A 16,334-nucleotide genomic window follows, 5' to 3' on the forward strand; every position below is an offset into this window, starting at 1 on the left:
ATCAATTAAGAGCTGGCGAAAACACCACGGTGCAGACGATATCTATCTCTCACTTAGATAGTATATCCGCTTCAGTACGCACGCGCGCGTTTCTAACCAATTTTATCCCATACATGTGCACTGGTCCTCGTTCGCATGTATTTATTGCGTAGTACAATAATATTATGTATATGATTATACGCGTCTCCATATTGTTGTTTATATAAAAGTTTATTTAAAAAAAGAAACAAAAATGCGATTTTGATCGTATTCATAGTCAAGTCTTATATTTAAGGCTTTCTAAAATTTATCTTCAAATACTCTACAAATTATTTCATTGGCTACTAAGCATCTAAAGATAAATTTAAGGAAGTTTTAAGTACAAGGTTTGATTATGGCCGCTGTTCGATTCACGCTCACAGCGCTTAAAATCATTTTATCCTTGTTGTTTGTCAAATGTTAAACGAAGACAAATGATGCTCATGAACGTTGTTAGCATGAATCAGATCACAGTACACTATGAGTACGGGCATTAATTATGCTAACGCATTAATTACTTATGCTAACACATTCGAGGTACTGTGGAAGTGAGAGATCCGATATTCTGTATTTCGTTGTCTTCGCATCCCCCCCCTCCATTCCTAAAAAGAGGCTACATTAGCAATATAGGAGTATTACATATGTGGGTGAGAGTCGCTTCGCGTGGAATTTGGCGCCCCTGAAGCGGGGGGGGGGGGGTGAGTTAATAGTCATTATATAAGCAAGGAAGGATATAGAATAGTTTTTAATATTATATAATATATGACAGAAAATAAAATGTTATTTTTCAACCTGTTTTTATTAATAACTTTTTAACTAATAACGAGTGATATTATTAGCTAAAACTATTGAAAGTCATTCAGGGTCACACCTTAACCACATATGTCAAGGTCAAGGTCATTGGAGGAGGGTCCCCTAATCTGGAGTATTATTAAAATTATTATTTACATAAAGTTACTAAAAAATTAAATAACATACGAATATGAATAAATGAAATAATCTTTGAAAAATATTTTATTTTAAAAGGGTTTTAAAAAGAAATTAAAAAAGATTAAATGATAAGAATAATAAGAATCTTATTGGACCGTACATATGAAAATAAAACTAATAGGAAATAGGAAATAATGGCCCATAACAATCGAAGCTGGATTTTTAATGCTTAAATAATTTAATTTGTATATACTATATATGTATATGCATATATACCATATTCGTAGTCATTTGAATTGCGCGCTGAATTAATTTTTGCGGACTTAAAATCAGTTCAAGTAATTCAAATGACTATAAATATGATATACACAGTCTGTCCCAAAAGTTAGGGATCCCGGAATGCATTCACAGAAACTGTAACTAGTGGCCCGATTTCTATAAAACTTTATGTACTAATACTAGCATGCCTTACGAACGCGTATGCGAAGTTTCAAAGCTGTGCGTGCATTATCGACAGTCTGCGAGATGTGCGTGTAAAGAACAAGTGTCGTGCGGTAATTAATTCGAAAATGAATAATACAGTAGAACAACGCACAGCCATTAAATTTTGTTTCAAAGGATTTGTCTGCAAAAAATGCGTTTATAATGCTGCAGAAAGCGTACGAAGAGTCGCATTTGAAGAAAACAATTTAATGGCTGCGCGCTCCAAATACAGAAAAATATAAAGTTGAAAGTTATTATAATATATTATTATTATCTTGAACGATAAATTTATTATCCTAATTTGATTATTTACGATCGTATTATAATGAAAATAATGACAAAAATGATATACTTCCTTATTATAACTAAGAATGTTTTTTTCTTTCTATATTATTAATGATATTATTATTATTTTTAGAATTGCCTGAGACCAGTTTTACGAGGAGTATCTCGAATCCGGAAGCGGTGATGAGACGACGTCGCCAACAGAAGCTTGAAAGAAGACTCCAACAATTTCGTAGTAAAGACGGCGGTCCTGACACAGGCGGCACATTGAAAATTTATGGTGAGGCGTTGTGCAAAGATGTGCCATACAAAACGCTGCTATTGAGTGTGCGCGATTCCGCCGCTCAGGTTGTGCGAGAAATGCTTTCTAAATATGGCCTGGAAAAAGTGGACCCACAGTTATATTGCCTTGTGCAGGTATATACGAATTATCGCGAAATTTATCCATGCATAAAATATTGTTATATATGGTGATAATTTAGCAGATTTTAAAAATCTGAAATTTTAAAAATTGATTTCTTCAACTAATTTCAATTTAATCTAAAAAGTAGCGCAATTCGGAATATATTAATCGATGCTATAAATGAAACTTAATCGTTTAGATATTTTATGTTGAGTAATACTATAAATAAAATATAAAATTTTATTTTAAAAAGATATCTCAAATTGTTAAATAGTATAATTTAAAAAAGGAGATGAATGTAAAAATATAAAAATCTGTAAAATTACGTATTTATGCATATACAAAACATATTTATAAAAGAACTAATTCAATAATTATTAAGGAAGATTACTAAAATCGATAAAAAAGAAATTAATAGTAAAGTGATTACACACAATAATGAGATATAATAACAATATTAATAGTTTGCAATGTATCTATGAAGTTAATAGAAACAGAAAATTGAATGATAATATATTTTACTTAATGTAGTTTAACAAAGCATAATCGACAAGAACATGGTTCTCGTCGAATATAGAACATGAAACATAGAAATTGAAAGAATAATATAGAAAAAGTATGTTAGCCTGTATGAATACTAAATATACAGCAGACAAATATCTTAAATTAAAAGTATGATTTATACAATACGATATATTTTTATAACATTTAATTAGCTTCTTTTTTAACTTCTTTTTTTAACTTCTTCATTTCTGGAAATTATAAATAAATATACAAACATCAAATATTTTTTGTTAAAAGCACATATTGTAAATTAAATCACTATCTTGTTTATGATGTAGGTTAATAGTGAAAACGTGAGTGCCAATATGCATCAGGAATATATATTGGACGATGACGAGTGTCCTTTGGCGATATTAATGAATCATCCTTCCACGCGAGGTAAGAATTTACTTTTACATCAATGCTTAATTGCTACATAATTCTAATTTTGCGTGTACATGATAGTCCAATTGAATGAAAAAGAAAAAGAGGAAAGTGGATATGCTTAGGTTCGAACAATTTTGTTACTTAAAGTGTTAACATAACGCAAGTATGTTTTTTACTCCTCATATTTGGAATTAATCTTTGTATTATACATTTGAAAATATACTAAGTTTTTCGTCTTTCAATTTATCTTTTATTAAAGAGATTTAAAATATCAAGTTCTAACACTACAATAATTTTATGTAAAATACGTCAGTAATTCAACAAACTGTTTTTATTTTTAAATTTAAATCTTTTGAGATAATAATATGATATAATTTTAATTCTTTAGCGAGAGAAATAATTTTTGCATGCTTCATTTTTAAGTTAATTTGCATAAACTTTAGATACAATATCTTAATTTTTAAATTTTAATAAAAGATATATTAATAATGAATCGACATTTGGTTAGATAGCGAATATTGTTTGTAAAAAGGCAAGTAAAAATTTTATTACATATGTATTGCACGAGAATAATAAACTGGACACAGAGTTTTTTTGTGAACTATTTAAATTATATCTATTATAATATCACTTAAAATGTCTATGATGGAAAAGAATGGTAAAAGAAGGTAAAAGTCAATAGGCGCGGAGGAGGAAAGAATTTTTGAAATGGAGATGATAGGATAAAATAGGAGGATTGATCTAATGAAAAAAGATTGACATTAGAATTTACGAGATGAGAACAAAAGTTTAATGAGAAAGAAGGCTAGAAGGAATGAAGTTAAAGTAAAAATTAAATTTATAAAGTTGTGTATAAAAAAATAAAAAACTTTTAATATCAGCTGATAAAGGCGAAGGTTCAAGAGAGGAGCGACAGAAGAGAGAGGAGGAGGAATCGAAGAACAGAGGGTAGTCGATGGGAGATATAAGGGTGGCAAGGAAAATAACCGATACCAACATTGCCTCAGTTGGCTCATGTCGTTGGTACTGGCGCCAGTGCGCGGGCGCCATCGTCGCCGCCTTGTCGTCGTCTTTGCCCTCGTTTCGATATCGTCATTCATGGAGAAATAATTGCCCATAATGTCCGACAGTTTGAGTCAAAATTTGTGCAACGAATCGAGCAATCGTTAATCTTATCTGAGTTGAAATTATAATTGTTCCAGCATATGTTGCGTGAAATATGTCAAGATTTAGTGCCTACTTTGTACAATAATCCGTACATTAATTAGTTTGTTGCTTAATTATTTTGTTTGTTTAAAAACGTTTATATATTGAATCCGGAATCCTACAATCGTTATCGAGCTTGTGACAAAAGTGTACTCGCCCACATGTTCGGTGATCTGTTGTAGCCTCGACCGAATAAATAAATGTGTTATTCTTTGCGATGTATAAATACGACGCAATATATAACTACACACGGTTGATTTGTTTTATGGAAACGCAGCAGAGGATTCGGAGTGACATAATTGAATCTACTCACTGTAACACCTCTCTATATAATTGAATGAAGAAGTGAATAGTTATAATTATACGCATATAATGCAACACGCAGTGATCCAAGGTGTGGCATCTTTGAACACGATTAACTCATTATCAACGTATGTATTAAAGACTTCATAGTAGCGAAAGTGGAACCACCCACTCACACGATTGCGATAATGCGCCATAATGTGTACGAAGGAATAAATAACCACGTATGTGATTAAAGAAATAAATAACGATTATACACGCGAACGTAAGGCGTTAATGACCAGCGTTATCGAACCCGAACTCCTCAACATATCAAAGAAAAGTGAATTGATGAAAGTGAATCTATTTCAATTGCATAATCTGGTCATTCTGCGCAATTTTGTGAAAGATCAAGTGATTATCAAATCTTAAGTACGACCTACTAATTAAGCCATTAGTAATCGTAATCCAATGTAATTGAATCTTATTGACATGAAATATTTGTAACAATAGAAATACGATATTCGATAAGTCTCATAATTCACATAAAGGAATGATTATTGATAACATGCATAACTTAGAAGTGGACAATACGAAAGAATTCTATTGGCCTATCATTATCGAGACATAATAAAAATATTGCACAGATTACGCAAAACCTTGATCAAGTATGCAGGTGTCTCCTTGACCAATAACACGTGACACTTGAATGCAAGTCTCAAAGTCGACCTAATCAGAGACGATTGAAATTCATTATTCTGGCAAATAGTGATAGTTATGGCTATTATATGATACCTCTAAAAGAATTGTCGCTGAATTAACGACGATTTTATCTGATCATTATAATTATGATCATTATAGATTATCCTAATGCGTTATTACATTAACATGTGAGAGCTGTTCGTCTTCTCTTTAAATCAACATTAAATATCAGACTTCCATGAACAACAAAGAGATCGATTTGACAATATTATCAATTGCATAATCGACGACATACTCTATTGACCCATCAGTGTTCGTCGATCACATCTTGAATGAACTCTTTATCATCAATACGTTATCTCTATCTTACAAATCGCACAATCTATAGTTGTGGCTCATAAATATCTTGTGATCTATTTGGGAACTATCACGGTCAATGCCATGGAGTGTTATTGTGAGAACTCGAAGCAACATTTTAATTAATGCGATCATTAGCGACCATTGCAGTGACATGTTTACTTGACTTTCAACATAATTGTATCTGAATAAGTATATTAATATCTTCCTCAAGTATATCGTAATGTCGATCTGTAATATTAACATTGAGATTCAATTAAGAATATGATCAGCTAAGCAGATTTATAATTTCTTCTATTGAATTATTATTAAAGATAGGAAGCATACGAACGACTTCCACTCTTGATTTTATCCATAGTCTAAGTTTAGACAATGTCGCTGGCATGTAAATCAAATATCGAGCATAATAGAAATAGATTGAGGATAAATTCAAGTCAATTCATTTTAAATTCATCATCATTGTAGCGAGAATAGATGCCGAAGAAATTTGATTACGTTTTCATGTCCATCGATAATTATAATTGATAAGATTCGCCTGATTAGCTTGAGGCGCCAGCGGATTCTCATGAGGAAAACGGAGCAACGAAAGAAGGGAACAAAGAAGGGACCAATATTTAGCAGCAGCAATAATCGACGAAGGGACCACAAAATTTAATTAAATAAGGCGATCGTCATGATGGATTGGGGAATACGACGTAAGCTTCTGTTAAAGCTGATGAAACTGAATCATGCATGACGCATATAGAGCTCAAGTTTCTTCTTGATGTGATTCCATGTTAATTTGTTAAAATAGCTATTGTTAATTTGTTAAAATATAAACGTTCTTATATTGTAAAGTAGCTCTGCTGAAAACTTGAATTATTTAATGACAATGTACATATTTTTCCCTAGTTTTATTTTATTTTTGTAAAATATATTTTCTTCGACCATGTTTGCTTTTTATTGAAGAAGAATGATTGTTAAAAACAGCAAGATTTTTAAGTTTCATTATATATAAAAATTTTGCGTATTATTGAATTTTTCGATAATTGTTAATAAGGTTTGCAGTTTGTCTTGTTTGCATGTATACTTCTCATTGTATGTAAAAGATGATAGCATCCCAGGAGATAACAAAATATTATTTGAACATACATATTATGTATATAGCTTTATTAGAGAATGCGATAATTTATGAAAAGATCATTGTAATTTTGGACAGAAATGTTGATTTTATTGTTTGATATCATCACAATATATAATAGTTTTCTCGATTCAAAACAAACATTATTTATTTAATCACAAGTATTAAAGAGAAGATTGATCTTAAAGAAAAAGTTATATATAGTTATATTGAGTTGTTATGAGTTATTATTGTATATGAATAGAATGTTTTTTTTAGTCATTCTTTAGGTTTAGGCAGGTTTTATGCGCTCTAAAGGCAATCGTGACCAGTAGGATAGAGAAATGTCAGACTGATTAGAGTGCACGTCGATCTCTTGTGATCTTTTTACATGCGTCGTACATCCAAAACGGCAAATCGGCGACGGCGTGTACGCCGGAATTGAGTCCGCGGGAAATCAATAAAACGCCGGAACGACTACGTTATATGTCGACCTACATTCAAGTACTAGCGTGCTACCTTCGTTTTTCTAAAAATATCTCGGATAATTTCTCCTTTCCGCCTGGTGGAGTAGTCGCGTGCGCCGATCCTGATGATTCCGACATGTTGCTCCGCGTTGAATCGAAATTTTCAGTTTCTTGATTATGATCGCAGCGATGATGAGTTGCGATTTCCAATCGAAACGATTCGGATCGTACTCATGACGATTAAAGTATTTCACATACATTTTCAAAATAATAATTACAGATTATTCTAATAGCATTTAAGAATAAAAAATTTAGCGACGGCTTAGAATCTAGATCAAAAATTATTTCAATAAAAAGTAATATTTTTTTTATCTGTGTTCTAATGAAAATATATGGAGAAATAGAATATTATAAATACAACTTTCGTAAGTGATACATTTTTAAGCTATTGAAGCTACGATGTTAGTATGTACATAGAATTTCAGTTGAATATAATATAATTATTTTTATGTAGGTATATATTAGGTGTTGGAATTAATTCGTAGCGTTTTTAATGAAAGAATGTTATTTATTTCACATGAGCATTAAAAAATACATTAATGAAAGTACTTCCCATCACTTGTAAAACGCTACGAATTAATTCCAACACCTAATATATATATATATATATATATATATATATATATAGATAAATGAATAATCTTTTTAAGTGAATGAATATTTTTTTGTTTTTCCTAAATTAATTTCTATTTACGTATAATAATGAAACAAGTATTTTAACAAGAATAAAGTTTTAATGATGTAATTACGATATTAGGTAACCGGGCCCAATGTAGGCTCCCTAAGCTTTGAGAATTTTTTGTTTTTTTGCTAAGGTCTAAATTGAAGATTAATGGTCATATTCGAAAGAGGGAACATTCCTGAACATTGAAATAAATATGAATCATGTTCATATATTTATATATGAGATGCAATAGAGATTTAAAAGAGAGATAGCATTTGGGATTCCTTAGCAAAATGAGCCACGTATATGTTTTCTTTTTTTCATATGAAAATATTAAAAATATGGAAAATAAAGTGATCCAACGTTACTTTTATGAGTTTATAATTTTACTGTATAAATATATACTGTATAAATATATGTATAAAAAAAGCTATTTAGCAAGTTAAACATTGAATATCTGTGTTAACTTCTTCTTAAAACTATGCTTATAGATTTACTCGCAGTTCGGACAAGTAAAAGGCCCTTTATCATTTTTAGTTAATTTCACACAATCTTCATGAACATATTTGACAAATGTCACACTTACGGGTTCGGACATGGCCCACATTGCTATCATCATACAAAGAATCCTTTTCTTTAATTATAAACAAAACATTGTGACAAACACATAAACTAAATATTAGAAATCCACCTACGACCACCAGGTCGTAAAATTATCGGATATCCGAAAAGAATGTAACATCGGATATCCGAGAAGACAATTTTTCGAGTTGGATATCCGATATTTTCCGGATATCCGATCCGATTCCGGGACAATGTTTAAAAAAAAAAGATGAGTAAAAAAAGAAAAAAAGGGAGCAAAAAGGAAAAGGGAAAATATGATAATAATTATGATTTTAATGTTATTGTCCGAGTTTGATTATCAATAGAGATGATAACTGTATAGAGAAACAAATTTTGTAGCAAAATATAAAATATCATAGCATGATGAGTATGTACACTTATTTATAGAATATTCATATTAAAAAAAAATCAACAATTTAAAATTTCAATTGGATATATATTCCCGGATGATATCCGACTATTCGGATGGTAATAAAATACTGGATAATATCGGATACTGGATACTTTTCGGATATCTGATGCGTCCCTACTAAATATAGTATTGTAAAGTATGAATATAGATCTATAGTAATATGAATTACAAAAATTAATCACGTTTTTATAATTATATTAGGTGTTGGAATTAATTCGTAGCGTTTTACAAGTGATGGGAAGTACTTTCATTAATGTATTTTTTAATGCTCATGTGAAATAAATAACATTCTTTCATTAAAAAACGCTACGAATTAATTCCAACACCTAATAGAAAGTAATTACTTATGAAATATTACATGATCATGATCATGCCGTAGTTTTTCTCTTTTTACACAATGAATAATATAATTTGTGAATTGATGCAATTGAGTCGTATGGATTGCCTGCTTGAATTAGTATTGTTATCTGTTAAGGATGTATTAGATGTACAGTCCCTTTAAAGAAAATTAAATTTAGAAGTATGTTTAATATTTACATTTCAAAAATAAATGGTATACATAAGTTGTATGAATAATGATTACATTTTTGTTTAATAACACATTTTTATAGATTATTTATTTTATTCTTAAATTATTATTTTTATTGTTAAAAATTAAAATTAAAAAAAATGATAAAATTTACATTTTTCGTTTAAAAGTACTTCAAATATTCAAAATAATTTATGCAAAACTTTATTGCAATTCACTGATTAGTTACAAATGTATAGAACAAATAAATGTTTTGTTTATTTACTGGACAACTAGTTTATGCATCGCAATGTAAATAATCTTGAATTACGTATCTTGAATCTACATAAATAATCTATATGAATAATGTATTTATATTAAAAATTGAGATTTTTATCATTTATTTTATAATACATTTCCATATATTTTTATTATAGAACATAGATTTAAAAAATACTACTATTTATTAAAATAACTTATGATCAAGATAGTAAATAGTTACCACATTTGTTGTATTATTTTTGAACGTGATTATAGAATAGATAGATAGATTATAGATAGAATAATCTGTAATTTTTTTCATAATTTTGTTATCATTTTGAAAATATGTATATATACATATAAAATATCCTTAAATTAATCATTAATTATAATTATATACAAACAACCAGTGACTCATTGAAACAGTCCAAATTGGGTCCGGTTATTTTCTTTTTAGAAGTATAATATTAAATTTTTTAATTTAGAATTTTTCGAAATTATATTTTTAAAGAAGTTTTAACTTTTAAATTATTTAAGATAAAGTACCTTGAAGGTCAGTTTAAAGTCTAACGCATACTTAACACTTAATGATTTTTATAAATGATAATATAAGTATAATTTTTTTCCTATGACAAAGTTTTATTCAAATATTTTCTTATGAGAGAGATTTATGAGACCATAACTTATCCAAAGATTTACACATTAAATAATAGGATAATATTTTTTTTGTTAAATTTTCATAAAATTAAGAAAAGAATTTTGTAATTGCAATTGCAAAAACAAAACGAAATTTAACAACATTGTAAAAATCATATATTATTGATTAAAAATATATTATTGCTCAACCATATAAAGATCAATATGACTGATTTCAAAATCAGTCAGGTTGATTGTTAAACTTTTTGTTTATAAATCTTTCTTTGATGATCAAAATATTGATATTACAAATTATTATTTGGCAACGTCTTTGAGGTACGATTAATCACGATTTAATGTGAACATATGTACGTTTTTGTTCAATTAATTAAAGCAGAGAGAAAAGCTTTGATTTTTCTTGTAATTATAATATAATATGTAATATTAGAAATTTTACAAATTCATGAAAACATATCTAGAATATTATTCAAGAAGTGTCTCTATAGTCATATATATAAAAAAAACCAAGAAAAATAACGAATCAATAATCGTAGATTAGTAATTTAGAAAGAATCTAATAAAAGAAGAGTTATTGCCTGCTGATTACGCAAAAAAAAATTTTTTATTTTCTTTCTCTCAGTAGGAAGTTAAAACACTTGCATGGATACTTCTGTATGTATATTTATAACACTATCCAACGCTAATTATAAGGATACATTTTCCTTCAGCGTTTTTCCTAGTCCATATTTTCCATTAAAAATTAACTGTCGCATGAATCCCTCTCGATTTAATGCGGAAGCTGATAAATAATTTCATAGGGAATAAATGAAGCGGCTATAGTTTCGTATAGCGCAAGGGACACTTGTTAACACGCTTGCGCTGGTCTCACGTGCACTTTATTCTTGTTTCTATATACACCTGTATACGGGACAGAAAGTAACAAGAAGTTACACATCAGTGTTGTTTTAACGGGCGAGCCGCGTAGAGTATCGTTTTGTGCGTCACGGACATTAAAGGTGTTACGCTTTCGCTTTCGCTTATAGCTGTTTCATGATATGCGAATAATTATGTGCGAACAATTAACATTTTTCATTTGCATTTATAAAGTTGCGTTTATTGATTTATGATGCTTAAGATAAAATAAAAAATATTGCAAATAATTTTCTTATAACGTACGCGATTTATTAAATGTGTTTAACAATACAGATTTTCGCAGCTTTAAAAAATTTAATTGCAAGTTTAAACGGAGTCTTTAAACATATATTAATTCGCGTATAGATATAAATTAAAAATATGATTAATTCCCAATAGCGCGTGCGTGAAACTCATTACTTACTTATAATTACGTTATCTTTAATCTTGTTAGGTTCGAATGCACATTATATTTCTCTCTCTCTCTCTCTCTCTCTCTCTCTCTCTCTCTCTCTCTCTCTTTCTCTTATTCGAATTAGAATTTACATATTAATAAAGGACAATTCGTTCAGCAAAAAATAATATGCCGCGTAAAAAATTTACTATAAAGTGATATACATATAATTAAAACGAATAAAATTTAATTGTTTTGAAAAATGTTTCGTTTTAATTGTATTATTTTTCTGTAAAAAATTAATTAAAATTTTAATTAATTGATTTTGTCAGCGAAGGATCATGACAGTGAATGAGAGAAACGAAAATATATTTATTTACAATCCAAGTTTTAGAATGTAATATAAAGATTTACAGTTATTTTTTAATTCAAGATTAAGTTAGTCAAGTGTATGTGCCGAGTTATTTTTGCTTAGTGATTATTGAGTTAACTGCGTCTGTAATGTTTACAAATCCTTCATATTACAATGTGACAGTAGCATTTATTGCTGAGTGAACTAAAAGATGAAAGTTATGTACAAATTGCAACAGATGCATTTTAATTACGTGAGCCAAAGTTTTGTGTTATTCCCAGAATTTTGTATTTTATGAAGATATTTTTCACTAATCGATTTGTAAATGTACCGATATCTGTAAATGTATTGGTACCATTCTGAGAAACGACGTGAAACAACATACTTATTCGCGATATCATCAGGAAAATCGGTCTATCAATCTAATCGTTTTTTTTTGTACTTATTACTTTATATGCAACTTTAATTCGGAATAATATAAACTTTATAATTAGATACTTTGTATATCTTTATAAATATCTCATTTACGAATGTTTTCTAATAGATTCTTCACACATAATAAACATCTTACTATTATAATTTTACAAAAACAGTTTATTAATAAATACGTTATCTATAACTATTAATACGGAGACACTATTAACGACAATAATTGAGACAAGATGAAGCAGATGATGGTTGTACTTATAAAATTAAATGAATCAAAAATGTAATGCTGGATATGAAGAACTGAAAAACTCGTTTTATAAAAAGGTGTATTTTTGTGACATCTGAATGGCACAGTTTTTTTACGTGTCATTAACATAGAACTGTTAAAGTGTCGGTTGTGATTTGGATAAAAATCTTCTCATGGTTAAATCTTCATGTTATTATTCGTAAATCGTCGATTTAGAAGTGTTACATGATTGGACTTTGGTCATTCAAGCCACGCCGAAGCGGCAAGGCGGAGGTGATGTTAGGTGAGTGTCCCATGTATTGCTTTCAACGAGCATTTGTAACCAACTTTGGATTTTGGAGCAATTCAAGTAAATTTGAATCTAAAATTGGGCAACGTTCAGTGAATCAAAGTTTACGAAACTTTATTATAAATTGATCATATGATTATACCTTTTGTAGAGACTTGTGGAAGCTCTGACGAAGCTCATTGAATTCTATTCTCAAATATCGGACGCTTATTTACCGTAAGTTTCTCAGGAACTTTGAGAATCCCTTGAGATTTTAAGATTATTAAATCGATGATTGTAAAATGATATAAATTGCAGCCCGTAACGTCAACAATCAATTTAGAGCTTTGTGATCACCCCATTTGATACTTGATTTGATACTTGATTGACTGCAACGAAAATCTTAACGTTGATCTTAATTTACGAATTTACTAATTTATGAATTTCTTCTGAGAACTGAAACATTTACAATATATACGTGTACTATAGAGTATAGATGTAACTATATGAACTATGTAACTATAGATGAAAAATAAAAGTATTTTTTTACAATAATTTTAAACTCAAATTTCTCAAAATTGTGACTTGATGGGACACTTGGTAGATTGGAGTTACGTGAAACACGAGAAATATTCTCCTTCCCTTGAGAAAGAGTGATTTTTTGTCGTATAATACTCGCCATGAGGTGGCACCGCGCCGTTTGCAGAAGTAAGGATGAGGGAAAATGTGATGAAAACATTGGCGACGGCAGCGGCGGCGGCAGTGGGTGCAATGACTGTGCCGCGCGCTGACCCGAAGCCAAGAGTCATTCTCTCTTTCCGTTTTCTTCCGTGAGAAGCCCGCACCGTGTGCTTTGAAGCACGCACACGTGCGGTGAACGTAGGAAACGCGGTAATATTGTAACGCGAGAGAGATGCACGATCGCTATGCACCGGCCCATCATATATCGTCTAATTCGACGATTTACCGCGAAGTTTCTCATGCGCGATTATTATATATGCCACGCATCTTTACGTCAACCAACGAACGTTCATATGAACATTGAAAATCTTCTCTCCTTCTCCCTTTTATTTTCCCTTTTTTCTTCTTATCACTCTCATTCCTAGAACTATACCGATAAAATTTTTGATACCCTTCATTATGCCCACTATCTAGTTATAAGTTTTCATTTATTTATTTATTTATTTATGTCAATTTCATTAACAATTTTAAGAAATTCAAACAATTTTATATCGTTATATGTCAAGTCTTGTTCTTCGAGAAATTGTTGTCTGTCTATATTATATTTATGTATTCCATGACTTGTACTCCTCAACTTGTATAACTTTTGTTTGGTTTTACAAATTTATAATTTATACATATAGATTATAAATTATATATAGCACAGTCCTCTTTTGATGCGTTTAGATAAAATCTTACATGCATTTTTATTGCAGGTTCCATTATGTTTCATGTGAGGAGGAGGCCCGCAGATTACATGCCGCGGAAACGTAAAAAGAAACCAGCCGGAAAGTGGAACGAGCTAGATCATAAGTATGTCAGTTTTAGGGAAATTTTTTATTCGGAGAACATCAGAAGTTGCCCGACATTCTTTATCCGATGGATGTTTAGTCTATCGTTAAAATTATATTTTGATGGCCATAATATTTCATGACGTAGCAGATCCTAGTACCTTTTTAGTATCTTTAATCCTTTAATGAATATTTTGACAAAATTAGCCATATTTGCTTTCTATTTTAGGTACGAGGATGAGAGGCTACCATTTCTGCTGGAACTTAATCCTGATGGCAGCGATATCCCGAATGGCGCCGGAGTGCGACACCGATTACAACCAAATGTCACAGAGGTAGGATCAGAGAGACCGATAGGACCGCAAGCGGTGCAAGCGCAAACACTGACGCTGCCGGGACCGATGGTAATGCCCAGGCATTGCGTTATAGCCTTTACCGAGAACATTGTGACTCTCACGCCGTGTTCCAGAGATGCGCACACATACGTTAACAATCAGAGGATACATCAGACGACTATTCTACAGGTAGGTTCGTTTGTTTTTGCAGGACTCATCAGGATGATCAGGACTCCCGTATATTCGTATTTCGCATTTGTATACAGGATATACAGGGTGTCTGTCGACAACGCTCGTGAGCAGGTAGAGCGAACTGAGACGAAAAGTCCTACCAGTACCACTTTGCAATTTTCGCAATAATTAACGAGATATTAATTTCTAAAGATCGCGTATCCGCCCAGCCTACCGCCAAATACACGATCGTAGTCACTAGTCACGCGGGGAATTGTTTTCTTTTGCCGTCGTGCGTAACTATTGCTGCTTGTAATAAACAACTCCCCGCATATCTAGCGATTACGAGCAATAGGCGTGCATTTGGCAGCATGGCCGACGTGGCCGCGATCGAATATACGTTTATTCGGCAATCTTTCGAAATTAATATCTTGTTAACGAATTATTGTGAAAATTATAAAATGGTAAAGGATTTTTATCTCAACTCAATTTAGTCCGTTCTACATGTTTATGAGCGCGTGATAGACAGAATTATCAGACACTCTGTATATGACTGCGTAATTTATGTAAATTTGATTACTCTTCTTAATACGAATCACAACTAGTATAGAAAATTTTTATTTTAATTTTGAGTTATTATTTTATTATATTTAAAAATAATCTTATTATATTAAAAAATTTTCATAAAATAAAGATTCATAAATTAAGATTTTTTTCTATTTGTTGTGATCCGTGAAGAAATTACAATTTTCTTTTTATTTAAATATTTTTTGATTAAATATGTTTAAAAAATTATAAAACCAATCAAACTTTAATTTTATATATTGAATTGTTAATGCATCGATTTGAAGAGCAAATATAATGATAAACTTCATTATTGTTGTGCACACTTGCAGAATGGAGCTATCATCAAATTCGGCAGAATGCACACCTTTCGATTCATTGACCCGGCGCCGGAAGAGCGCACTAGGCAGAGACACGATTCCAACAAACAGATCGACTACGCTTATGATCGGTAAGTGACTCATAAGTAAGTTTGCATTCTCCTTTCTCTCGTCATTGCAATCAGAGAATAGACATGATGCGCGAATGTTGCACGTTCGTTGCAATTTAGTCGGTACAAGTTCCTTTTTGCATTGCAATGTGAATACATTTACAATAGTTTATGTTATTATAATTATTAGATACTCTTGTTGCTGTATTGCATTAAATCTTATACATATGTAGATTTCTAATAATTTTACCTGAATTATTAATGCTTTGTCTTTGAAAGTATGGAATACTTGTAATAAAATTTGGAATACTTGTTAAAATTTATAAATTGAGAAGCACAGTATAAATATTTTTATTAAATAAGAAGAAAGAGAAAAGATTAAAAGAGCATTCTA

The 16,334-nt window shown here is 30.5% G+C and overlaps 1 protein-coding gene across 14 annotated transcripts in view; it reads left to right on the forward strand.

The window, feature by feature from the left end:
• The window catches only part of cno (adherens junction formation factor afadin), a 153,175-nt gene that overhangs the window by 94,947 nt on the left and 41,894 nt on the right, over positions 1–16,334 (forward strand). For 10 of the 14 annotated variants that reach the window (XR_015546172.1, XM_087409543.1, XM_087409546.1 and 7 more), the window contains exons 5-9: positions 1,850–2,133; positions 2,962–3,061; positions 14,366–14,462; positions 14,670–14,964; positions 15,843–15,961. Coding sequence is in view for 13 of the 14 variants with exons in the window: in XM_087409543.1 (XP_087265669.1) it covers positions 1,850–2,133; positions 2,962–3,061; positions 14,366–14,462; positions 14,670–14,964; positions 15,843–15,961 (895 nt within the window). In the remaining variant the exon portion in view is untranslated. Of the gene's footprint in view, positions 1–1,849; positions 2,134–2,961; positions 3,062–4,003; positions 6,292–9,207; positions 13,167–14,365; positions 14,463–14,669; positions 14,965–15,842; positions 15,962–16,334 lie in introns of those variants that run through there. The other 4 variants (XM_087409552.1, XM_087409549.1, XM_087409550.1 and 1 more) reach the window with 4 other exon arrangements.

The sequence above is a fragment of the Acromyrmex echinatior genome, chromosome 9 (assembly GCF_024713525.1).
Source record: "Acromyrmex echinatior isolate Ae372 chromosome 9, ASM2471352v2, whole genome shotgun sequence".
Classification (NCBI taxonomy): domain Eukaryota; kingdom Metazoa; phylum Arthropoda; class Insecta; order Hymenoptera; family Formicidae; genus Acromyrmex; species Acromyrmex echinatior.